This window comes from Haplochromis burtoni, unplaced genomic scaffold (genome assembly GCF_018398535.1).
Source record: "Haplochromis burtoni strain Fernald_Lab_line unplaced genomic scaffold, NCSU_Asbu1 Contig_274, whole genome shotgun sequence".
Taxonomy (NCBI): Eukaryota; Metazoa; Chordata; class Actinopteri; order Cichliformes; family Cichlidae; genus Haplochromis; species Haplochromis burtoni.
In genome coordinates this window covers 547582-573697 of record NW_024582635.1, presented here as the reverse complement: position 1 = coordinate 573697, position 26116 = coordinate 547582, and the positions used below count along the sequence as shown (strand labels likewise).

The 26116-nt window shown below is 41.2% G+C and overlaps 2 protein-coding genes across 2 annotated transcripts in view; one reads left to right on the top strand and one right to left on the bottom strand.

Moving 5' to 3' along the window:
- The window catches only part of LOC102303915 (general transcription factor IIF subunit 2), a 64896-nt gene that overhangs the window by 19877 nt on the left and 18903 nt on the right, over nucleotides 1–26116 (top strand). The window lies entirely within an intron of this gene.
- kctd4 (potassium channel tetramerization domain containing 4) lies at nucleotides 14431–16421 on the bottom strand. The gene has a single exon (XM_005940435.3). It carries the CDS (start codon nucleotides 16068–16070, stop codon nucleotides 15294–15296), a length of 777 nt encoding a protein of 258 aa, XP_005940497.1. The 5' UTR covers nucleotides 16071–16421; the 3' UTR covers nucleotides 14431–15293.

Here is a 26116-nt window from a genome sequence, read left to right as displayed (position 1 = left end):
GTGTGTGTGTGTGTGTGTGTGTGTGTGGGTGGTACAGCAACATGCAGCCATCATTATCTGTAAATGAGAGCAAGCAGAGGATGTTTCTGACTGCTGATTTGATTTTAAAATTAGAGTTTAATGTGACGATACTTGGAGGGACGGTCCTTTATCTTGTCCCCTTTTTTTTAAAAATTCTTAACTGGATGTTTTTGTTGATTATAATAATAAAAAAAAATGCATTTTAAACCATTTAAAACTTAGAGAAAAACAGACTAGATGAGTCAGTAGAACTATAGGTGTGAGGTAAAAACCTACAGACTCATGTCTCAGACAGTCTGGGCCACAGAATAGTAACAATCAATATAATTCATAAGATCCATCCATCCATCCATTTTCTTCCGCTTATGCGGGGCAGCGTCGCGGGGCAGCAGCCCAAGCAGAGAAGCCCAGACCTCCCTCTCCCTAGCCACCTCCTCTAGCTTATCCAGGGGAACACCAAGGTGTTCCCAGGCCAGCTGAGAGATATAATCTTTCTAGTGTGTCCTGGGTCTGCCCTGGGGCCTCCTACCGGTGGGACATGCCTGGAAAACCTCCCCCAGGAGGCGCCCAGGGGGCATCCTTGTCAGATGCCCGAACCACCTCAACTGGATGTCCCAATTGCCAGTCTTGGTAGCCGAGGATCGGCCCGCCAGGGCTTCCGTTCCTGGCCGCCGCCCGACTCACATTGCACTCGACCCCTACGATGCCTCCTGCGGGTGGTGGGCCTGCAGGAAGATGGGCCCATGTCCCTTTTTCAGGCTGTGCCCGGCTGGGCCCCATGGACTTAGGCCCGGCCACCAGACGCTCGCCCTCGGGCACCCTCCCCGGACCTGGCTCCGGAGCGGGGCCCCGGTAACCCTATCCCGGCCAGGGTGAACTGTTCCCTCGATAGTCTTTTCATAGAGGTCTTCTGATGTAATTCATAAGATATTTGCATTAAAAATTCTTTGAACGTGACTCCACAAATCCAATCAAGAGGTCTAGTTTTATGACTGTTCAACTGAAGCAAAGCTACCGGTCCTGTGCGCCTACCTGGCACTCAAAGCAGCCTCTAATAATGTATAATTCAAACCCTTAATAAGGTAAAAATGTTATTTTAAATAGAAAGTCAAACTCTTGAGATTAAGAATCTTTGTGAAAGTGTCCTGGGCTCACATTAACCCACAAAGTGGCATTAAACCAGCAGATTTATTTGAAAAAATTAAGGCCCCAAAAGGCTAACCCAAAAGCTGAGTTGAGTTTGACATAGCAATTTTGTTTTTAGAACTGAACACTACCAAACTACCAAAAAGTAGCTCATCTGTGCTGATCTGAGCTTACCCACATGACCAACTCGCACAACTTGCAAGCCTTACAGGTTGTCAATTTCCAACCAAGTAAATCATTAAGTTGACCTTGAAGATTTTAGTTGATTGTTAACATGACCCCACTCTACACCCCTACAAAGTTTTTCGTGCTATCATGTTTACAAACTGAATAACACGCACACAAAAAGCTACAAAAACATAACCTCCTTGGTTTAGGTTGTGAACATAAAGTCATATTCAGTAACGCTTAAACTCACAATTTAACCAGTTCTCTAATCTGAAAAGGGTTTATTTGGGACATATGACATGAGGTTTGTATTTCCACATAGACTCTTGCAAAAAACATTGGCTTCCTGTTTAGACCCAGAATCAACATCCATCTTTTATATACAGTCTTCTGTTTTTAACATGACTCACTTTTGGAGCCAGCCTCAAATTTTTTAAACTCTTCCTTGTTCACTGAATTTTTCACCCCCGAGGTTGGTGTTTGGTTAAATTGTATAAAACACTAATAAATATGAGCACTTAATTGTAAATTATCTGATTCAGTTACATATAGGGGATACATGGACGCAGTATGCCATTGTAGCTTTACATCACTGAAATATTGGCAATATGTTTCTATTACCCAGAGCATTAGGACAGGTGGGTGGTTTGTGCCTCTCTGTGCATAAAAAAAAGCTACTGCAGAGAATGAAAATCAAAATATGTGGATTAAAATTAAACTTTTTTTTTTTGCACCCTGCAGGTTTCTCAGAAATGCAGATCTCACATTTGTTTTTCCCTGTAGTCACAGTAAGGTGAATCACTGGCTCCCATTCTTCTCAGAGAAGCATGTTTTGTTTTGCCCAAGGTGAAAATATGACAGAGTGAGCCAGCAATTGTTTGGCTAGAGAAATGCCATGTGTGTTCTCGTTTCTGTTTTGCTTCTTGAAATAAAGGTTTATTCAACCATCCCCTGCTGCGCTCCCACACAGCCGACACGTGACACCCTGAATAATGATAGAGGGGCTAAAATGTGATGTTCTGTCGCCAGTAGATACAACGTTCGCCTCTGTCAGTGGGGTGCTGAAAGGCTGGAAAGATTTTTTTTTTTTTTTTTTTTTAGTAATGCATGCTGGAGGGAAATGTTTTCTGTGAAGTTAGACGCGGAAAATGCTGAGGTTTTGTTACTTTGATGACCCATGCTGCTGTCTACAAAGCCCATCATATTAATGGATTTCTTTTTCTCAACCAGCTTATATTTGGCATGTTGTTTTAAATGCATTTCAGTTTCTCTGGCTCTTTTAGACAAAGTGTTCAAAGCAGCGAAACGGAGAGAGCCTCCATGTCAAAATGATTTCTGATAATTCCCTCTTCTTTTCCCTGTTCTCCAGCTCCAATTTTTTTGGAATCTGTCTTTTTGTATCTGAGCCTGCACTGTGCTTTATTTCAGCCTCTCCATGGCTGCATTTAAAATGAGGAATCCAATTTACTCTAACAGCCCATTTCTGTATTTAACATCCAGAGGCCGAGCTGACCTGCAGCAGTGGCTTTTTAGAGGTGTATTAGAGTCAACGGTTGCCTTTTGTAGAGATCATGCACGCTGACACATGAATAAAAAAGTATCACATTATTGTCAGGGCTGTGTGCGCGAGCTGGTTGGAAACTCTGGCTGACATTGGTGCTTTTTTTAAAAATGTAATTATATCCAGGCGCGGGGTTGTCCACATCAAATATTATCTATGCACGGGTCACGCAAACCATACGTTAGTAATGCTTTCTGTGTGAGATGTCTGAGAAAGAAAAGTAATTTTGTTTTATGTGGGAGGGTTTTACTCAGCGGCGCAGAAACTTGTCAGATTCTGCCTTAAAAAGCTCCTCACCCACCTGCCCGTGTGGATTTCATGAGAGATTTGTTGCTTTTAATTTTCCAAATAAATCCGGTGCTGCGCTCATTGTTCTCAGATTTCTGCCGCTGAGGATGAGCCAGGCGTGGCAGGGATGTCTTAAACCGCTTGACTGCTGCATATTTTATGGCAGGCTCTCTTGTAGAGCCTTGGGCAGTTGTTTGTTGCTGTACCTCCTAAAGGCACAAAGACAAAGTTATTGAAGACACACAAACAAATCAAGATTGCATAACACACGCTGCAGGTACACGAATGGAATCTGCTCGCTTACCCACACCTCTACACCGCTGTTACAGTAAAACTAGTAATAATACATGATTGATTGCTTTGCCAATATTATCGGCTAATATTGGTCTATCACAGATAAAACCGTGTTGCCATACACGCTCAGGCCCACTTTATTAGGTACACCTTTTTTGTTGCATTTCAGATTTAAGATTTAGCAAGGTGCTGGAAACAGCTCTACTGTATTCGGAGCTGGTGTTTGTACAGTGAACCTATTACCACGTTTAAGAAAGCAGAAAATGACATGGAAGGACATGGTCAGCAAAAATACTCAGGTAGCCTCTGTTGTATGTGCCAAAACAATATCCCCAACACCAGTGCAACACCAGCATGACCCACTGATACAAGGAAGCAGGGATCTATGCTCTCATATGGTTTTACGCCAAATTCTGAAATTACCATCCAACTGTTGGAGCATCTATTGACCTGTCAAACCAGGCAGTGTTTTTCAAATCTTCTGTTTTCCAGTGTTGATGAGCTTGTGCAAATGGCATCAGTTTCCTGTTTTTAACTAACAGGAGTGGGACCTGTTGTGGTCTTCTGCTGCTGTAGCATCAAGATTCTACGTGTTGTGCATTCAGAGATGCTCTTCTGCATACTTTGGTTATAACAAGTGGTTACAAGCTGGGGGATCAGCTTCCCAGCTCCCTCCGCCTGCATGTGGAAGGCAACATACTGAAACCTGTGATGAAACTGTATAGGAAAAAGCATTTTTATGATCGTGTGTATGTGATTGGATGAATGATGCTTATAGTAAAAAGTGCTCAGTTGCTCAGCGTGCTCAGTTAGAGCAGAAAAGCACTACATCAGTACCAGTGCATTTATTTGAGTTATTGTTGCTTTCTTATTAGCTTTAAGCTGTCCGGCCCTTGTCCAATATCAACCAGGTATCTTCACCCACAGATGATCACTGGATGTTTTCTCTGTTTTGGGCCTTTTTGTGCAAACCTTAGAGAAGCTTGTGTGGAATGATTCCAGTAGATCAGCAGTTCCTGCAACACTTGAACAGGTATACCTAATAAAAAGACTGGTGAGTGTGTGTTTTCTGATATGTGGCCATTTTTATTGCAGAACATAATCAAAACAAAAACTGAGTTATTTGGAAATGGTGCAATCATGTAGTTTGTTGAACAGCTCAAAGCATCAAAGCAAATGTGCTGCAGCCTATCAGACATGGATGTAGCCACTGTGATGTCACTTTTTGGTTTGTGTTGTTGTCTTTTTGATGCATCAACATTAGCATTTTAGCCATTGCTACTTTGTTTTTGTTTTATTGGAGGCAGAAGTGTCCATAATTGGACGATAGCGTGGAAGTAACAGATAGAATCTTGGACTTTCACTCACCAAAAATGAAGCACCAATGTCTTGGATGAGCTGTTAAGAATACATAATTAATCCACCCTTGTTGCCAGATAAGTGCATCAAAACACATTCAAAAAGGTTTGCAGACATCTAAAAATTTAATTCACCCAAACTGAAATGGGCTTGTAATAAACAATGCATAATTAATTCATGCTAATTCATATTAATTTTAGGCTAATTTCATTAAAGGCACAACAAGTTTGCGAGCAATTGTTGGCCACACCAGTAATAATACATAACTTCCAGCCGTAAAACTAAATGGATACTCATCAGTACAAAAACAAGTCACCCCTGCTGCATTTCTCATGAATTTCTCATGACTTTATATAATTCCTAAAAATGCCACAGATGGGCAGCGAGTGCTGTATTGTGGTCCCACCTGAATAAATTCAGCACAAGTGAACCAGATCGTTTTGTTTCACCCGCGTCATTCCAGGTCTGCGTGTCGTTTCGGAGTCCTGAACGCTGCACAGATCATAAATTATGGAACGGAAACAGCGCAGCATTAATAACATCTCTCCAAAGAGACTTTTTTTTTAATCACAGACGTTAATTAATTCGCACGGATGCACGTAATGCACACAGCTACGCACGCACACTCAGACACACTCGTGTGATTCGGCCTGTGATGTCGTGTTGTGTCAGAGTGCGTTGATTACCACTTTCACACATGCTCTGGAAAGGTGGAGGGCAGGTTTGCTCTGATTTCCTCCTCCACATTATTCCGGCTCTGCCTCAGCTCTGCTGGAGATCCTTTTTGTATCTTTCTATTTCTGATCTGCCCTCTTTACCACTTCTATTGTCTGTGTTTCTGCCTGCCCCCATTTTATTCTCTCAATATTTATTTTTTTTATTCAGAGTTTATTCATTATTAAATGCCACGTCTTTTTCATTTTACAGTATATGGTCTCTTCCACATTTTCCAGCTTCACACTGGTTCTGTGATATAAGCTTGTTTTCTATAACAGCGAGTTTGAGGATGTTTATTTGTTTCTACAACAAGCTGCAGAGGTGCACTGAGAACAAAGGCATTGGTCTCATGCCCAATGAGTGGCTTCAGGGTTGAATTTGAGTAAAAATGCTGTTGCAGGAGTGAGTTTTTAGGCCTTTAGAAAAAAATATAATTGTTTAGGAAAATGCAACTAATGACATCATCAGAAAAACAACTTCTTGCATCTATTTCTCATCTCTTTTTTTTTGGTTTTCCAATTTGGGAACTGTTCTGCTGTAATTTGGTTACTTTATGGTCTGTGCATGGTGCTGTCTTTAGGTGCTACCTAATAACAACCAGTGTTTTCTCTTCTTGTTTGTGTTTGTTCTCTTTAGTCCTTTAGTCTTTGCCATGATGATCTTCTTTGTAGTGAAGAGAAACTGAGTATTAGAAACAATTAAACTGTCCACTGTAGCCACTGTCTGTGCTTGCCATGTGTGTTGGTTTTTTTTTTTGGTTTGTTTTTTTGGTGCTATGTCCTTGAAGAAGCTCTCAGCATTTGAGCACACAGTGCCACTGCCGTCAGGCTCTTTGATTAGCATCTCTGCATAATGGTTGATTTCCCACAGTTACCCTTTCTGCATTGAGCTACATAAATGTACACCAACATTTATGTAAATGGTATTTAACAGACTGTTTATGCATGTTGTTTCTTTGTAGAGTGACACGGGGTGAAAGTGACATCACAAGTAGTGTCTCGTGTATGAATGAGTGTGTCTGTGTGTATACGGGGAATTTAACAGGAGACTAAAAAGGTAGAAAAACAGTATTACAGCCAGCAGCTTAGGAGCAAAAAGAGCGATGGTAACCATGGAGTCACTTTTAACGTTTCCTGAAACCATAAAACACAGAAATACTAAACCACAAATAAGAATGACTAAATAAAACTAACTAAATAAAATCCAAAGGTTAAGCAAAGAGAAAATTCATAAAGGGATCATTAAAAAATAAAGTCTTTTTATGGAGCTGCAGAAATACATCCAGTAGCAGCCGGCAGCAGAGACGTGTGTCTCTTTGTGGCCTCCAGTCTCAGCGGTGCCGACCTCCTGCGCAGAAAAGATGCAACCCGCAGTTAATTATCCCGACACCAGGTCCCGTATTTGGGTGATGAGGAGAAGATGGTATTCACAGGATTTCAGCAGAGGTTTAAACTCAGCTGTAATGTTGATCTAGTGCCGATCACCTTCCCCGTTTCCATCACTGCTCCATGGGACAACACGCAAATCTTCCATGGCATTTTAAAGTGACACAAAACTCAACTTTTCCATTTAGAATGTGCACTACAATGCTAGAAGTATTCCCTCGTCTGCCTTCACGTGCATATGAACTTGAATGACATCCTATTCTTAATCCATAGGGTTAACACTAAGTGTTAATATGAGGTCTGCCCACTTTAACAACTTCAACTTTTCTGGGAAGGTTTTCCACGGTTTAGGAGTGTTTATGGGATTATTTAACCATTCTTCCTGAAGTGCATTTGTGGGTCAGACATTGATCTTGGATGAGAAGGCCTGGCTCGCAGTCTCCGCTCTAATTCATCCCATAGATGTTCTGTGGGGCTGAGGTCAGGACTCAAGTTCCTCCGCACCAAACTCGCTCATCTGTGTCATGACTGTCTGGTGTCCAGTCATGTTGAAATAGGAAAGGATCATCCCCAAACCATTCCCACAAAGTTTGTATGTAAGTATGAAATTGTCAAAAACCTCTTGTATAATGAAACATTAAGAGTTTCTGTCATTAGAACAAAGGGGCCAAGCCCAGCTCCTAAAAACAACCCCATACCATAATCCTCCTCCACCACATTTTATACTTTACACAGTGTAGTTAGTAAGAGGAAAAACTATCTACAGGCACCAGAAAAGATGGATTTTCAAAATAAAAGCATGAACATAAAAGCACAGAAACTATAAAACTGATAAAACAAATAAAAACACCACATAAAAAAAACAAAACAAACAAACTTCCTCCAGAGACATGTGCAGCATTGCTGGGCTCTGCTTTGAGTGAGCATGTCCTGTTTCTGTTGTCATTTCTAAAATACGTCAGTGCACGAGTGTAAGGAGCCCAGGATTTCAGCAACAGTCTGCAAAGATCAGACAAGAAAACCTCAAAGGGGGAAGAAACGTTGCAATCTGTGTGTTTCCTGTTTTGACTTCTGTTCCTAATCCTGCAGTGAAGGCTTGTCTTTCCTGAGAAGATGCGCCTCTCGTTTAGGAGGCAACAGCAGTGAGTCATGAGTGCCTCAAGTAGAAATAGTTGTAGACGATAAGCGGCAACCTCATATGTGAGCTGGCTGCTGCTGCTGTTTAAAATCGGACTTGGATGCAGATATATTTTTAAAAGGTTAATAAAAAGCTAAATAATAATCAGACAATGATCTTTACCTGGTTCTTAGATAAATTTTAGCCAACGCTTAGGTTTCTACCAGAATCACACTTCATTACAGCTCTCTCTCTCTCTCTCTCTCTCTCTCTCTCTCTCTCTCTCTCTCTTCTCTCGTCTCTCTCTCTTTCTCTCTCATCTAAAAACATTTATATTATATTATATTATAAAATATATATATATATATATATATATATATAGCTATGAACTAACAAATGGCCTACTGTTGCATTAGGAGCTTTTACACATATAGCGGGTGAGAAAGGAATAAAGTACCAATGGAAATGTTAGAACTTAACACGTTTGACCTGTTCAGCTGGTATCTGTCCACTAATTACAAACCACTCTTTGCCCTGCGTGAACAGTGTTAACCGTGACTCAGTGCTTTCTCTATGATACAGGCTGTAAAGTGGGAAATAAAAACCCTGTGCTGCAAACAGAAGCCCACAAGGCTTCCAGTACCAAAGAATCCACAGATTCTGCACGTTCATACTTGGATATCTCTTTTTGATATTACTGCTGTCTGCGCTGAGTCTGAAAGCAGTAGGGGCCTGACCTCCCCTCCCCCTCTCCTTCTTCATTTCATCCTTCCTCCACCACCACCTCCTCCTCCTCCTCCTTTGCTTTTACTTCTCTTTCTGCGATTGAAAGATTAAAAAAAAAAATCTGAGGTATGTTAGTCATTTTCTGGCTGAGCGGCACCACACGACTGAGCCGTCATGATAAGGAGGGGTGTGTTGGAGCGACAGAGGGAGTTGAGTTTGCCTGGCAACAGGTGAAAAGACTGAGATAAGACTGTTGATATTTGAGTTTTCCCTCTCTGCTTTTACCGCCTCTCTCCTCATCACCACCTGCCCCTGCCACCGCTCTCGTCGCCCTTTTCCCAGCTTTTGATGAGGCGTGGATCTCTTTGACCCCCGCAACTAATAAGTGAAGCAGTCACGCTCATAAAAAATGCATGGAGGTGATGTGCAATTAAAACCTGCCTCGAGTTTGATGTTGTTGACAGTAAAGCGTGAGTGACATGTGAGCATCACAGCTTCACTGGGCGAATCTCCTCTTCAAGGTGTTCGCGCTTTACTTTCCTACCATGTGTGTTTGTGTATTTGTCGTCTGTGTTTGTCTGCGAGGCGTGGGCTGTGGATTAGGTTCGCCTGATGTCAGAGGTTGACGTGGGCGTGTGAGTCATGAGTCGGGGGAGGAAGGTGGTGGCGCCTGGGTTGTCGGTTTGACGACATCCCCTTGCTGGAGCAGATGGTTTCGGCTGCCGTGCCGGGGGGAGCGCAGTTAGAAGTAAAACAAGAGCTGCTAGTCATCAGAAGGTGGCTGATTGTTGCTCTCCATATGGGCATGCTCGGTAACGAACAGATCCAGCAGAGGTAGCGAGAGGCAATGTAACTTGCTTCGTGGAGGATTTTCCACACCTAACAAGAAGAGGAGATGAATGCCTGTCACCATTTGGGACAATTGAATTTAAACATTTGCACTCCCACAAGTTTCCATAAATGGATCTTGACGCATCCCTCTTAGCATTGTTTGAATGTACGCCAGGCTGTGTGTGTGTGCTTGCTTGCTTCGGTGCCGGAAATGTCGCCCAGTACCAGCACGTTTGTTTAAACGCTGCAGCCTTCACAGGCAAACACTCAATAATGTCTCTTTCCCCTTTCTCGTTCAATGAACCTGCTGGTTTATAACATGTGGGAGGACATGTGTGTTAAATAGTATGAAATTCACTCTCTAAATCTTTATTTGGTATTTAGTTATTTCTTTACTGCAGGGGTCTCAAACTTAAATGACCTGTGGGCCACTGCTGGCACAATCATCTCATGTGAGGGCCACTTTAGTGTTCAAGTAGTATAAATAAAACTCAAACAAACAAGAAAACGCCCACAAATCTTTCTGAAAATATTCCAGACACGTGGCAGCGCTCCTGCTATAATTTTGTTTGTATTTAACAAAATGAAAATGGCGACATAAGTGTACACATTACTTTTTGACTGCTTTTCTCTCACTGAACTAACACAGCCAATCCTTCAACATGTTTCTACTCTCTGCTATTATCGCCTTCATATTAAATAATGTTTTGCTTTTTAAAGAACTTATTTTAACATTGCACTCTACAACGAGCAAATCCTCCCTAACAAAAACAGTAACTTCAAGGGCCAAATTTCATTACATTTCTTCGTGTCAACACACAGGCTGCAAGTAGGGGTGACACGGGCTGCAAGTGGCCCCCAGGCCACGAGTTTGAGACCCCTGCTTTCGGGGTATGTGTTTAAATTTCAATTTTAAAGAGAAAGTACTGTAGCTATAGTTGCTACCATGCATTTTTTTTCATAATGATTGAAATGACTGCACTACAGTGAATGTTTTAAATACATGTTATATATTTCTCCTCATCAGTGTTACTCAATCTTGTCTCAACTGTTTCTCGTTATTGTTTCTCTAATTCATCTAAAAGTTGGCATTAAGAGCAAACTATGCACAGAGGATTTGTTCAGTTAGTGTTGTCGGGTTTTTCATTAGTTTTTTATTTCCTTTTGATGTTGTCTTTTTATTTCAACTTACTTTCATTTAGTTTCTGGACTTCAGTTGCTTATATCAGTTTAGCTTTTCTGGGTTTTTTTGATTAGTTTGAGTGTTAGTTGAAGTTTAAAGCAAAGACAAACACTTAACTACAAATGACAAACGTCCAAGTCGCTTTATTAGGTTCATCTGATTAACTGCTTTTTAACACAAATATTTTAACAGCCAATCACATGGCAGCAACTCATTGCATTTAGGTATGTAGGCGCGGTCAGGACGACCTCCTCGAATTGAACATCAGAATGGGGATAAAGAGGCGTTAAGTGACTTTGGCATCATTGTTGGTGCCAGTTGGGCTGTTGTGAGTGTTTCAGAAACTGCAGATCTGCTGGGATTTTCCCACACAGTCATCTCCAGGGTTTACAGAGATTGGTCCAAAAAAAGGGGAAAACTTAAGTGAGCGCCAATTCTCTGGGTGAAAATGCCTTGTTGATGCCAGAGGTAAGAGAAGAATGGCCAGAGTGCTTGAAGCTGATCAGAAAGCAGCAGCAACTCAAACAACCACTTGTTACAACAATAGTATGAAGAAGATCATCTCTGAACATGTTGAACCTTGAAGCAGATGGATTACAGCAGCGGAACACCCGATGCCACTCCTGTCGCCCAAGAACAGGAAACTCTCGTTACCAAAGATGGACAACAGAAGATCAGAAAAACATTGCCTGGTCTTATCAGCGGCGATTTCTGCTGCAACATGTAGATGGATGTTAAACTTGACTGTAACTATCTGCTGGAAGCTGGCATTTGTTTGGAAAGAGATGGACACACGGAGCAAATATCGTCATGCATTTTACATCAGAACAGAGGGAGTGAACATGAAGATCACCACCATTGAACCACGCTTAGTTAACCTGATTTATGTGTTTAAATATTTGAATCCAGTTTTAGATTTTAAACAGTTTATGATCAGAATATTAGGCTCCGTGTAAACACAGCCTCTACTTTTAGATCTGAAGCTAAGTTTGTATTCATCACGAGGAACTTGATTTAAGCGGTTTAGAAAGGAAATAGACTCATAGAAGAAACTCATTTGCATATCTCTTCGTTTGTTGTATTGATTTAGTTCTTTTCCATCCTTTGTGAAAGTGTAGGAGTAGATATTTGATGATTTACTGTCTAGTTATTTGCCTCAGGGGCATATAATTCTACTTCTCAGTGCATTCAAATTAAAGACGTTTTCCATCACTTAGCTTTGTACCTGTTATGTTATTATGTTTGAGCCAGGAATGTTTCACCTGATGAAATCAAAGCAGCATCTTCCATGTTTAGTCATTGATTTGCATTACAGTGGTCTCACAGAGTGAAATATGTTTTCCATTCCTGCAGTCACGAACTTATGAAATTTCTGCATCATCTCCCAGGAGGCTAATTAGACCATTTTACTAATCCACCTGCTATTAAAATAAGCACACCTACGGTTAGCACTTTTGACAATATTGCAAAGTTGGACTTTGCAGGTAATGATTACTTGTTACCTGTTACTAGCTGCTTAGATGCATGACACAAATCAGGGTACAGTGATAAAAGGGATAAAAAGAGATTCTCCTTGGGGGAGGAGGGCAGAATTCATCCCAGAGTCTGACCCAGTTTTAAAATGCCAAATATCTCCACTAGAGCTGGACGGGTTTGAAGGGGCTCCCTCGAGGCTGCGGCAGGGGAAGCTGCTGCACTGTGGAGGCAGCACGACTTGGGCTGTCAGTTACTGTAGCAGGCGGTGTGAGGGTGAGAGCAGGGCATGTTTTGATTAGACTGTGTGACAGACGCTGTTGCATAATAATGGGAGACTTTGCTTTAAACATAATGAGCGTTGTAACCAAGTTGGAGCTACTTACACTGAACTCATAGTTTATATTAGGGAAGTAATCTTGCAGGATTCCTTTGAAAATAAAAAAGAAATGCTGTAGAAAATATGATCGGAATGATTAAAATACTTTATTTGAGAATATGAGCCACATTAGTTAAAGCAGAACATCAATTTAAAACAGCGTCTTTTAGTTTATTGGCAACATTTGTTGAGCCTATAGGTTGATTTTTGCTTGTAAAAGCACTGATTTTTTTTTTTTAAACGCTCTTTAAAAATTTTCACCTGAGCCATAGGAAAGTGTTTGTTTGGGGTTTTTTTTGGCTTTTTCAACCCTGTATCCCAGTTTCTCCACATTCATACAGTCTGTATTTACATGTAGATTAGTGGAAAGGCACAAAACTATCACACATAGTTTTTTTCCAGCTATTTTAATATTTGCAACTTTATGATTCAATCAACTGTCGTACAGCTGGCAGGTTACTTTACGGAAATATTACACTAGTTAAAGACTTCACTGCAATTTTTTTACACTTTGCAGATGTCGGTGGGCTGAATTAGGACCCTTTTTGCAGACACACTGGTGGGGACACACAGTGAGCCTCACTGTATCACTGTTGACGTGCAGTCAGAGATTTGTACCAGAGCTCCACGTCAATCTTTCTCTTTATTGAACTTGTAGAAATCTTTCTGATTACGCAGCAGCACATCTGCATACTCTGCCGAGTTATGAGAAGTAGTGACTTTTATATTGATGTCAGGTGCTCTCCTTAGAGTGGACCTGTTGCCTATTGCTGTTATTTTCTATTTATTTTTTTAATGTATCTGTATAAGAGAGAGAGGTTTGTTCATTTAGATATTTTTAAAAAAATATTTAAGCGTGGTTTTGCGGCCAAAAATACAGAGCATTCTAATTCTGTACTAACCGCTAAAAAATGTATCTGTAGCCCTTCTGATAGTTTCATGTGGCATATTGCAAGAAGGCAAATGAAACTATAGAGCTTTGTTTCAGATTGAATCAGTCCTTCTAGAAGCAAGTCTTGCACCTTTACTTTTCTGACAATTTATTATCGTTTTGTTAATTAATTATAATTTCAGTGATGTGAAACTGCATTAATAACTGCTTTAACAGTTTCCACACTTTGCCATAAAATACGTTTTGAAACCCTTTTCACCCCCTGGAAGCTCCTTTAGGAATTTCCTGTACTATTTCTGAGATCTTTGACTGCTGTGCCTCTAACATTTTTGCTTCCATGTCTTGGGGTTTTTTTGCAGTTAATGATGTTTAGCTACTTTGCAGCGCTGCGTGATCTGAACAATACATCGTGGAACAGCATCAGAGGAAATAATATCACAAGCCTGGTAATTTCTACAGGTTTCCACTGGCTGGCATGTAAAACCGTGGAAAAGACTCCCTTCTCCTTTTAATTTTCCAGATGTGGAAAACAGTGTTTCACATGTTTGGAGAACTGCAGAAGTGCATCATTTATAGCATGGAAAAGTACTAGCTGTAAGCAAGAGCCAAGTCTGTGTATAGCTCCCATTTGGATACGTAACATTAATAATGCTCCTGTCTGACTCAGTGGGTAACAGTCTCACTCTGTACAGACTGTAAGTTCAGCAGGGTCAGGACTAAATGGTTATAAGTGTAGCTTTTAAGCTGTTGTATGAAAGAAAAAATAATCTAATACTAAGACTTGCTGCCTGATAGTTTAAAATAAGTTTCCTCATTAACGGAAGCAGTTTTTGTGAGGTTTGTCACACAAAAGCAGCGACATTAAACGTCAAAACACTCTGACCCAAGAGTTTTAGTCTCACTTTTATTTGTAAAATACTCACATTGAAAAGTAATAGGCATTTTATTTTTTGTGTCACTGGCTTCACAGAGGCTCACAGCACTAACAAACACACAGTTTATTTAGTGCACATGCATCATGCTAGATTCAAAGCCCTTACAATAATCACAGTTCTTTGCACTCAAAACTCAAACATTTGGTTGTGAAGTTCGCTTTGTCCATCCAAATCGATCCGAATGAGCTGTGGCTGTCCCTTCAGGCTCCGGAGAGGCTAATAAACTGAGCACAAGCTATTAAACCAACTAAACACAGCACACAGGGGTGGGTTTAGCAGTGGACACACACGCACGCCAGCACACATACACACACGTGTGCACACACACAGAGGCTGTAGTAAAAGCTGAATGGCACAGCAGTGCACATCACGCAACACAAGCAGTTTTTTAAAACCTTAATTCGACGCGCTCGTCTTCTGTGTGAAAGGACTCGCCGTCGACTTTCGCGTCACTTAAACTTTTGCATGATACCTAACCAGATGCAGTTAAAGATGCTATAAATGTCAAGATGATGTGGGTCATTTTGAGTTCTATAAATACAAAGCAGTGCAAACGGTGATGCTAAAATACCATTCTGCTCAGAACAATCACCCAAAAACGTATCCCGTGTGTGTGTGTAAGCCACTATTGTGCAGTAAACATTTAAAACCTGCCCTGTACGACAGACCTACCCACCAGTTCTTCTATCAATGACACATTACAGCTCGGCACATCTTACAACACTTTCAAACCAATACCTCACAGGGTGGATATAGAAACAGGCTCTTTCCTTTCTCCCTCTATCTTCCCCCTCCCCGCCCCCTTCATCATCTTCATCCTACTTGACAAAATGCAGGGCCTCGGCCACCACCACGGAGCCTTTGCTGCTGTCAAGGCAGGTGACAAGCTTGAAGCCCGATCTCAGTGCTAGCATCACTGTCTCTAGTTTCAGACAGTCAAGTGTGCACAGGAATGTGCTGTCCTCCTTCAGAACGAGCCGCGAGCCAGGCTCCGACTTGATGAAGTGTCGGAACTGTATCACGTTGGATGACACCACAAATTCTTCCGGAAAGCCATCCAAGCGGCTCTTGGAGATCTGCACCAGCCGCCCTTTGACCTTATCGATGAAGGCGGGGTCACTGCAGTACACCTTGAGGCCCTGCGACCTCTCGTGGCTATCCGTCACCTCCAGGAAGGCGGGTTCCCGCAGTGCCGCCCTCTGAGTTTCCCACTCGACCACAGCCTCCACCAGTTCAGTCAGGCGGTAAAAATCGGCCTCTCGTCGCAGGAGCCCCGCCTCCCGGAAGTCATCGGGCAGCTGGAGCTCTCCTGTTCGGAGGTAGTTGAGCACATGGCGAAAAACCGGACCATCTCTGTCGATGAAGGGGTTGCCCATGGAATCGGTGTGCTGGACCGCCTTCTTACCGTTGGCCACCTCCTCGAGAAACGAGCCCTGTTGTTTGGCAAGGGTGGTCCGGTGGGCCGTGTACAGGAACCCCCCTACGTTGAGGGTGATGGTGCCCGAGGAGGGCTTCTTGAAGCTCTTGCTGGGCTGCAGCAGGTCCGGGTTGATGTGCCTCAGTTCACTTTCCATCCTGCTGAGGTCCCATTCCATTCTCCAGACGCCCTCTCCAGCCTCGACCCAGCCTCGGAGCTGGTGTGTCTGCTCAGCTGTGCGCGTGTGTGTCTGTGTGTGCTCTGTACCAATCGAGTCAGTTTTTTTTTCTTTCTCTTCCCCCCTCTCCTTTGGATCTGACTTTGTGGGTCGGTGCGGCAGCAGAGGAAATGAGAAGGTGTTGTCAGCTGTCTGTATAGTGAGAGCAAATGTGTCTGAGAGCGTGTGATGGTGGATGGGTGAGTGCTGCCTGGCAGAGGAGCGACAGTGAACTGGGAGCTGAAAACAGACTCGCTCTCTGTTCTGCTCCGTGTCCCTCCTCTCGCTGTCTCTCTCTCTCTCTCTGTCTCTTCTACTCTTTCTGTCTCTCTCTCTCTCTTTAAGAGTGGGTGGGCAGGCAGCGTCACATACAGGGAGGAGAGAGAGGGAGTATGTGAGCAAACATCAGAGGAGTACAGACTCCAGAAGCTCGCTCTTTTTCTTTCTTTCACTCTGTCTTTAATTATCTTGGATAAAAAAGGTGCAAAGCTCAGCTCTAGCTGTTAGTTAACACACACATACACACACATGCACGCAAGCCATGCTTTCACCAGATGGAGGGGGGAGGGTTGCTTCCATAATTTTTGTGGTGTGAAATTGTCTCAGCGTGTGTGAGTCTGAATATGAAACTCCTTTTTGCAGCCAGATCCATCTGTTTTACCACACAGCGCTTCATGTGAACTGGAATCTGTCTGAAATCTCTGGTCATGACGGGGAGGAGGCGGCTGGCCTCGTTTCATGTAAATTTATGTGACTCTCCTGCTTTCCTTCTTGCGAGGTAACAGGCAGGCCCTCTGTCTTAGCAAATTGTTTATTGATCGCGCCCATGTGTGCGGTGTGTGTGTGTGTGTGTGTGTGTGCGCTCGCTTTGAGGGCCTTGTGAAGGAAATGGACCAATTACAGTCCACGGTGGTCCGGTCATGAAGGACAGCTTTTGAATTGGTTAATGCTTTTGGCCTGTAGCCTCCTGTTAGGGGGAAAATGGTCCACTGGTCGCTCGGTACTAACGACTCACGCCGTCGCTGTTTATGTGTGTCCGTGTGTGCTTATTTTTGTTCTGCGTTTCACTTTTTTTTTTTTTTGTATCTCCTCCAGCGCGACTACAAATGTGAAAGAAATCACAGTTCATATCAAACATGAGGAAACACGCAGAGCGGCTCCAGCAGTGCTGACTGGTAACAGCGTGTGATAAAAACATAAAAGTCTGCGCATACCACGCAGATGATTTGGTCTGGTGCTTCATGCTTACACTCTAACACACTAAACACTATGCTAAATAACTGTAGTTGGGCTGAAAATGGAAGAAAAATTACCATTCTAGGAAGCTACTAAATAAATAACGGTAAATGATACGTATCAGCTTTGTGGTAGATGTTCATTTTATAGCAGAAGCTGCTCTAAAGTGTGTGTGTGCAAAATCAATGTGTACTTCAGCTTCCATGTGGTGATTGTTAAACATATAATCCATAAAAGAAACATCTTTGCATCAGTCTTATTATGCAGTCGCCTTTTAAGAACAGGTTTTCCTCGTGTCCTCTTTATTACTTGTTGGCGTTTCTATATTAGAAGTGGAAAATGTCAGCAGTCAGATTGCTCCCATGTTGAACTCCGTGCATTTCTTATTTATCACGCAAGCACTTACACAAACACTCAGGCCCGATAGCCTGCACACTAAATCCATGTTTACTCTTGATTCTGACCCGCGCAGCTACTGCTGCAGAAATATTTCAGTGCAGACGGTTTGTAACCTACTTTAGATGTGTTTTTACACCAGGGAGGCAATGCCAGTTAATTTGCATAATTTATCATCACTTGCACAGAAGTCTGGCAGTGACAAAATACCTGGATTGTGGCGGTTTGTCACCGGAGGGCAACGGAGACGGGGCGCCTTCTTTTGCAGTGGTGTTTATGTTTGATTACTCACTAGCAAAATATTGTTAAGGCATTTAAATTTACTTGCCTTGTGAGAAAATTCAGTTATACGAGTAGTGGAAGATTAGGTTATCTCGATGTAACATTTAGCGGTAGCAAGCTTGTCGAAAATGAGTAAAGCAGGCTAAAAAAATGCCTTTTACAGTGGGATAACTAAAGCTAGAGGCTCGGGATTATCTGTTGAAGCCCTGCTGCAGTTGCTTACCAGTATATGAGTCAGAGGTGTGAAGATATCTCGTTTATTGAAGTTTTTCATGGTAAATTTCTGAAGAAACTACTTAAGGTGAATAAAAATGTCCAGACATGGTTTGTGGTGTGGATTATTGGATACCAGCAGGATCAAGTTATCCTCTTATGTTTAGTTCATTAAGGAATCAATACAATAAGGATGCTTTTAAATCAGAGTGGGTAGTGACATTAAAACAAGTTTCTGATTACACCTCATTTTCTTATTTATGGTGAGGTACCAATGTGATGAATGACAGCCTCTGCATAAATTATAGAACATTTAGGCAAGGTCTTCAATTGGGAGATTACCCATGCAGCTTAGATTATTCAGATCAGGTCAGAATCCAGCAGTTACGGGCAGATGTCTTGGTGCTGAGTATGTTGTGAATATTGCAGAGTTTTGTGAATGACTTGTATCTGCATTTGGGTGCTTTTGGATCTGTTGGTTATCTATTTATTTCTTTTCTTTGTTTCCTTTCTGATGCGTAAAATGAAGTCCTGCCTTATGCATGGCTTCACTTTTACCCCACAATGGAGCTAATGAGAATGAGGGGGGAAAAAAATTTAAAAGGCAGAAAAGAAAAAATGCATTATAATTAATTTAAGAGCTTCAACAAAATGATTATTGGTTACACCCCAGTGTGAAAAACCTAAAGCTATTCAGTTTAAAGAAAACCAGCAAATATTCACACTTGTTTCTGTAACTACTGAAAATTTTGGCTTGATTGCTTTAAAATATGTCAGTGAATAGCTGTTAAATCTAAATATATTAGAATGCAATACATTAAACTGAATAATCCCTGTGAGCATGAAAAATAGCTGCATTGCTGCACCTTTTAAGAATCAATAATGAAGCAGAAAGGTTATAAATCAGAGTATATTACATTAAAAAATCTTTTTCATGTGTGTCTGCTTATTTGTAGATCCTCCATTTATCCCTGCTCTTTTACCCTTAATAACAGACAGAAATGAATAAAATAGGCTACACTGATTGCTTTTCCACCGAAAAAGCAACAAGTATGTTCCACTGATGCAACAGGTTATCACCCACTTACTCCTCAGAGCTGCTGCTGCTGCTGCTGTAGATGTAAATGAATCATGTAGGCAAGTGCACTGATTGAAGATTCACTTGAACTGAAACACTTTATTCAAACATGCGAGCGCTCTCTGATTGATGTGTGACTGAAATGCTTCTTTTCCTTGCCTACGTGGGGTAGTTGATCCCCAAAACGACGGCTCCTGCACGTCGCCTCTGTGATCTTTCCGTTCATAAGTGATTAGTTGTATCATCGTTAACAACACTCAATTGGAATCACAAACGAGGACAAGATGCAGCGGAGAGGATTGTGGGAGGTTTGACCTGCTTTCTGCTCTCTTTATTAAAACAGCCTCGCCGGGGACCACCGTCGTCTTCAAACGTCGGTGGGAATCTGTTAGTCGCGGCTGTTGTCAAAGTGACAGCTTTTTGAATGTTTGAAATAAATTCCCCAAAATGCTGCTAGCAAGGATTCTCCTTCGCTCTTAAAGGTGGTGAATTATTCATAGAGCCGCTCTAAGAGCTTGTGGTGTAACATGGAGTCACTGACTGCTGTGAAGCTGGCATGGCAACCACTTAAAATGGGGTCTTGCGCGAGCTCGGAGCTGTCAATCTCTCGCTTTATTCATTATGGAAGTCTGTCTGCTGTAAAGGGTCTGCATGTGTTAGTCCCAGTGGATCGAGCTGATCAGATGGGAGCAGCGTATTTTTAAAAAGATGACTGTGTGAATTTTGATTTGATCACAGCTACTTTTTCTTTTTATGAATATCAGCATCCTATTACCAATATTATTTTTTCAGTAATACAAACAAGCAAACAGAATATGACCCATGGAGGAAAAGGGGAAATATATCCTAAACAATGTTTAAATGCACACGGAGCTCCCATCTCTATTAAAAAATAAATAAATAAAAAAATCAACAAAAGGCTGCCTGATTTGTGATGAAAAACTATCCTGATGCTTAATATTACACCTCTTAAATATTGATTTATTAGTATTTGTATGTAGTATATGTAGTATTTGCCTCACAGAGCTGCTGGCATGGGTGTAGAGCAGTTTTGTGTAACAAGTCAGAACTTCCTGAATAGAAACTGCTCAGGTATACATTCACCAGCCACTTTATTAGGTACATTTTGCTGGTACCGGGTTGGATCGCTTTTTGCCTTTCCATTTATATAGTGCCAAATCACTACAGTAGTCACCTCAAGGCGCTTTATATTATTATGGTAAATATCCTACAATAATACAGAGAAAGCCCAAACAATCAAATGGGCTATGAGCAAGCAATTGGTGACAGTGGGAAGGAAAAACTTCCTTTTGACAGGAAGAAGCCTCGGGCAGAACCAGGCTCTGAGAAAACTGTCCTAATTCTTCATGGCACAGATTACAGCAATGTGCTCAAAACATTCCTCAGAGATTTTAGCTGTGTTGATGTGACAGCATCACACAGTGGCTGCAGAGTTGTCGGCTGCACATCCACGATCCAACCTCCCCTTTCTGTCGCATCCCATAGGTGCTCTTTTGGATTGAGATCTGCTGACTGTTGAGGCTTAGTACAGTGGGCATGGTCAGCAACAGTACTCAGGTAGGCTTTGATATTTAAATGCTCAGTTGGTGCTAAGGAGCCCAACATGTGCTAAAAAAATATCCCCCACAACACCACCAGCCTGACGCCGTATTTAGACTTCTGCAGGGAATCTTTGCAGAGCCTACGACTTAACGTACATAAGCAGCCAACGTCATTGCTGGCATTTATGCTGGTGCCGGTGCATTATGTGTTAACTACCATGTGGTAATGTCCCAGTGTTTTATATGCCCTCCCACAACACTGATAAGGATGAGCAGAAGGGGATGGATGAATGGATAATTAGTCCTTATATTGAGATGATAATTATTCTCTGAACTATTTAAAAAAACAAGTGGACAAATGTATAGGAGGAATTGACGGTACTGCCCTTATGGTACTTAGCATGAATCCCCCATCAGTTGATACGAGGCAGCATGCATTCATGCTTTCATGTTGTTTATGCCAAATTCTGACCCTCTCAGCCTCAGCTTCTTCTCAGCCTCAGCTTGAAGCCACTCAGTAGACATTTTCTCTTTTTTTGGACTGTTTTGCGTAAACCCCTGAGACGGTTCTTTGGGAAAATCCAAGCAGATCAGCAGTTTGTGAATATTCATACCAGACCATTTGGCACCAACGAGCGTGCCATATTCAAAGTCACTTAAATCACTTTTCTTCTCCTTTCTGATGCTCAGTTTGAATTTCAGCAGGTCACCGTGTCTACACGCCTAAATACACCGACTTCCTGCCGTGTGATTGCTGATTGGATATTTGGTTTAAAACCTAATTGCAACGTGCTCAGTGAGTACCTGCCAAGAAAATGAACATAGACCTGGTCAGGAAGAGGCTCAGATTTATCCAAGCTGCTAAAAAGTTTACTTCCACAATCCTGTGTTCTACATCACAATTAAAGCAGTATAAATGAATTTTATGCATTATGATTTATACATTATTAAAAATGTTCAGAGGTCAAGATTCATTCAGAGGCTTTATTATCAGCAGGTCCACTGTATAGATCGGATTTGCAGAACAACATTATTTTCTGTTGCATCCTGACTGACTCCTTTAATTAAGTTAACGCTGCTGTGCCACATGCGTAAATGAGCACATCACTCTCAATTTAAAGGTCTTATTGTTTCTGCTGCTGGGTGATCCTTCGGGAAATTTTTACACGTGGCCAGCTGTGGGCAACCGACAGGAAGTCACTGAGTTCAATGCTCCTACAAAATCCCAGCTGAGTTTCAGTGATCCCTCAATTAACATCATTTCAAGATTAAAGGATGTAACTGTCTTCAATTTTCTTTATGAATCAAGCAGCAACCTGAAATTGAGCCAGGTTAAGAGCACATTTACAGGATAGTAAAAAAAAGCAATTTCTCATTTGGAAACTGACGAGGTTGTTTTAATTGACACGTGTCCCTGCCACGGGCCTCACCTCGAGTAACAGCAGCCACTGAATGGGACCTTTGTACTGTGTTTGCGCTTTTGGTTCCTTTTTGGAGCATTTTAATGCAATTTTAATGCAATTTTATGACATGGCTTCCTGTGTAGCACAGCAAGCCGAAGAAGTCAGTGCTCCAGTTTTGGTGATTGAAATATTAGTACTTAATTAGTCGGTTACTTAGAAGTAATTATGTGTTGCACCTCTAATTGATGACCTAACGCTTGACCCTCTCGTCTAAATATGGCGAATTCTGGCTTTAAAAATGTATCTCAGCAGCCAAAATGCTAATGTAGAAGTTTGAAAATGCAGTGCCCAGAAACCGTAGACTGTATATAAATGATGACTGTAGCCACCATGACATCACTCTCTGTTTTTAGCCCTTTAAAACCAGATGCCTCGAACACAGGGCAGATCTGACTGAAACTGTGGAACCAAGGCTAATGCTTTGTTAATCATATGTCAATAACTGATGATTATACCTTTGTTTATCCATCTTAGTGGATAATAATGACCATAATTTACAAAATAAACATCATCTTGTATTTAGTGTGACTTCAAAGCATCAACAGAGCCCATAAATTGGTCAGAAAAGCATTTACTGAGGTCACAGGTCCAAGGAGCCGTGAGGAGTCCCCCTCTGCGGGAGATTAAAAGAATCCAGCTTAAAGGCATTTATCCAATGGATTCAGTATTTAGACAGATCCATCTTTTAGATAAAGCCTATAATCTTCATGGAAACTGCTCAGCTCATAACTATACTTTCATGGCTTGTATGCATCAATTAAAGTTCAGGTGTGTTTGTACAAAGACTGTCCTGAGAGGTTGGCAAATAATCAATGAAAGCTTCTTTAAGGGGTTTATAAGGTGGGCATATTTCATTTTCTATTGTTCTAGGAGAGCATGACCCCCTCCCAAAATGCAGGATTGTATGATACCTGTAAAGGCAGAAAGGTGAGATTTATAATAAAAGCCACTCTGACATTAAAATCCACCCTATTTTTATACCTTTTTTAAAAACTCTCAATGCTCCGTTTTGCCCAAGAGGTTTTAAGGTGAGAAACAGACTCATTTATGCCAGACCGGTCCACTCGTAATTAAATGGCCCAGCACTCCTCTGTGTATTTACGGCACTTCAAAGCCTACTTGTTGCATATGGATGCTGCTAATCAACTTTAAAATCAAAACGAGTGGGTTGAGTAGAAGTGCAAACGTCAGAAAATCACTTCAAAGTTAACGAATGGAATCATTAAATTTCTTTAATGAAGCAGCCTCTGGGCTTGGCAGATATGAGCTTTAATGGGAAATTATATTTGGAGATCCAATCAGTGGCTTTGCCCCCGTCATGTCCTTACCCACCCCCCACCCTAGCAAACTCATTGCTTGCTTGTCATTATGTTTAGACTAGCCTGCCACAGCTGTTGTATATGTATGTGTGCACACAGTGTGTTCATGTCTATTTCCCTTTGTCTGTTGTATTTAGTAGCTGATAAAGTAAACTCCCAAGTATAAAAATTTGATGATGTCTAAAAGCTAGATGCATAAACTTCATTCAAGTTTCCAGACCTAAACAAAAACATCAAAATGATTAAACTTTAATCCCACGCGTTTTTGTTGTATGAATTTTTAATATTAATCAAACTCAATTATTCCACATAAAGTCAACCAATTTTTTTAAATATATACAATAGCTTAGGTGTGTTTTAAGAAGCTGTACAAAATATAGCCTTAATAATATTAATATTTTCGGTGTTAAAACCTTCAGAGTACAAAGGGGTGAATCAAAATTCATGTTATTGTTTGAGCATTTATGAGTCGTCGGAATGCTTTAAGTACGGGAGCTGCCTTCATGATATTTTCATATTTCAAGATCTATTTTATTCACAATTCACTGCGGGGTTTTTTTTTTTCTATAACTCTTCCATAACAAGCTACGTTATTATCATGATATATCATAGCTTCAGTAGGAAGAAGCTTCACAAATGTAATGTAAGATTAACATTGTAACGTTGTAACATTAAAGTAAGAGAAACAAGTATTGGTGCCCTGGATGTTTGATCCATTTTTCTCATAACTCACTTGAAGAACTTTAAAGAGAGTATTCATTGTATACTTTTAAGGGTCAAATTACCATGTGGGGTAGGTCAAAATAAGTTATAATATAGCAAAGGTTTCCAGTTCAGTGTCAACTATATGCTTTGTCAAAAAGGAAAGTCTTAAGCTTGTTCTTAAAAGTAGAGACAGCTTCTGTCCAGCCTGGGAACTGGTTCCACAGACTCACAGTTGTCTAACATAGCAGTAATAAAGGCATGAACTAGTGTTTTAGCATCACTCTGAGGTTTCTAATTTTGGAGATGTTGCGCAAATGGAAAAAAACAGTCTGACATATTTGTTTAGTATGCGCATTGAAAAGCACATCCTGGTCAACAACAGACTCCCAAGATTCCTCACAGTGTTCACGGTGTTACTGCAGGCCAAGCTAATAACAGAGTACCAGCGTAAGCATCTAGTTACGCAACATATTTATAAGATTTTTAAAGCCGAGTACAATAACCTCAGTTTCATCTCAATTTAGAAACAGGAAATAAGTCATCCAGGTCTTTAAGGCATTCCTGTAGTTTAAATAATTGGTGTGTTTTATCTGACTCCATGGATTTCACATATTCATTAGTGTAGTTCTGACATATCACATGGATCAACCAAGAAGTAGTACCATCCATCCATTTTTTGTCACTGATCTGGGTGCATATTTTGGTTGTAGCGGTCTAAACAGAGATACTGAAGTGTCCCTGAGCCAGCTGACAAATGTAATCTCTGCAGCATGTTCTGAGTGTATCCGGGGATCTCTTCCCAGTTGGATATGAAACGCCTCACCTAAAAGGATTCCTGAAGGCATCCTCGTCAGATCCCCAAACCACCTCAACTGGCTTCTTTTCATCAGTTGTTTGTACTCATGATGTCATTCTTTTGGTCACTGCCCACAGCTCGTGGTCAGGGTAAGGCTGGGAATGCAGATCAAACGGCAAATCAGCAGCTTTTTCCTCAACATTCTCTCTTACAAATAATAGTCTGGAAACAAATGCAAATATATATATTTCTTATCTTTGCCTTTTGAACACATAGAGAGGCCTGGAGAAGCATTTACTGTTTAAATAACAATACTTTGGTCAGAGTTAATAGAGTTTCACCACTTCGGTGGCGCTGTCAAGGTTCTCCAACAAAGGCCAAGGCAGCAGTCATTATGTGCAGAGCTGTGACTTTTTATAGCCCCATATTATTAACTCATCACATATAAACCATCATCAAGTGTGAAGTCATGAGGTTAATCATATAATAATGAACATTTCTCAAACATTTCTCAAACATTTCTCAAACAAAATAAGTAAGGAAGTGGATGTTTCAGCATCGAAATGATCTGAAGCAAAGCGAGACCTGCTGAAAAAAACTGATAAGGAGAAATCAAAGTCTAAATCTCTCCAAGGACCAGTGATGTCAGCGTGTTGATGCCCCGGAGAGGATGATCTGAAAGCTTTGCTCAAATGCTGAGCAAAAATTTCACCTACTGCAGAAACGGACTCATTAAATACATATAAAAGCTCCATTGCAATTCTTTAAGATCCAAGATCTGAAAAACTTGATACAAAACCTTGACGTTTAATGAAGCCACTGTCCAGACATATTACTCTATATTGATAATATATTTATTTTTATGGAATATCTTAAATATCTTACCTACAATGACATGGCATATCATATAGCTGCTATAGTAAATTTATTTGTAACACTTACTTAAATGAGAGTAAC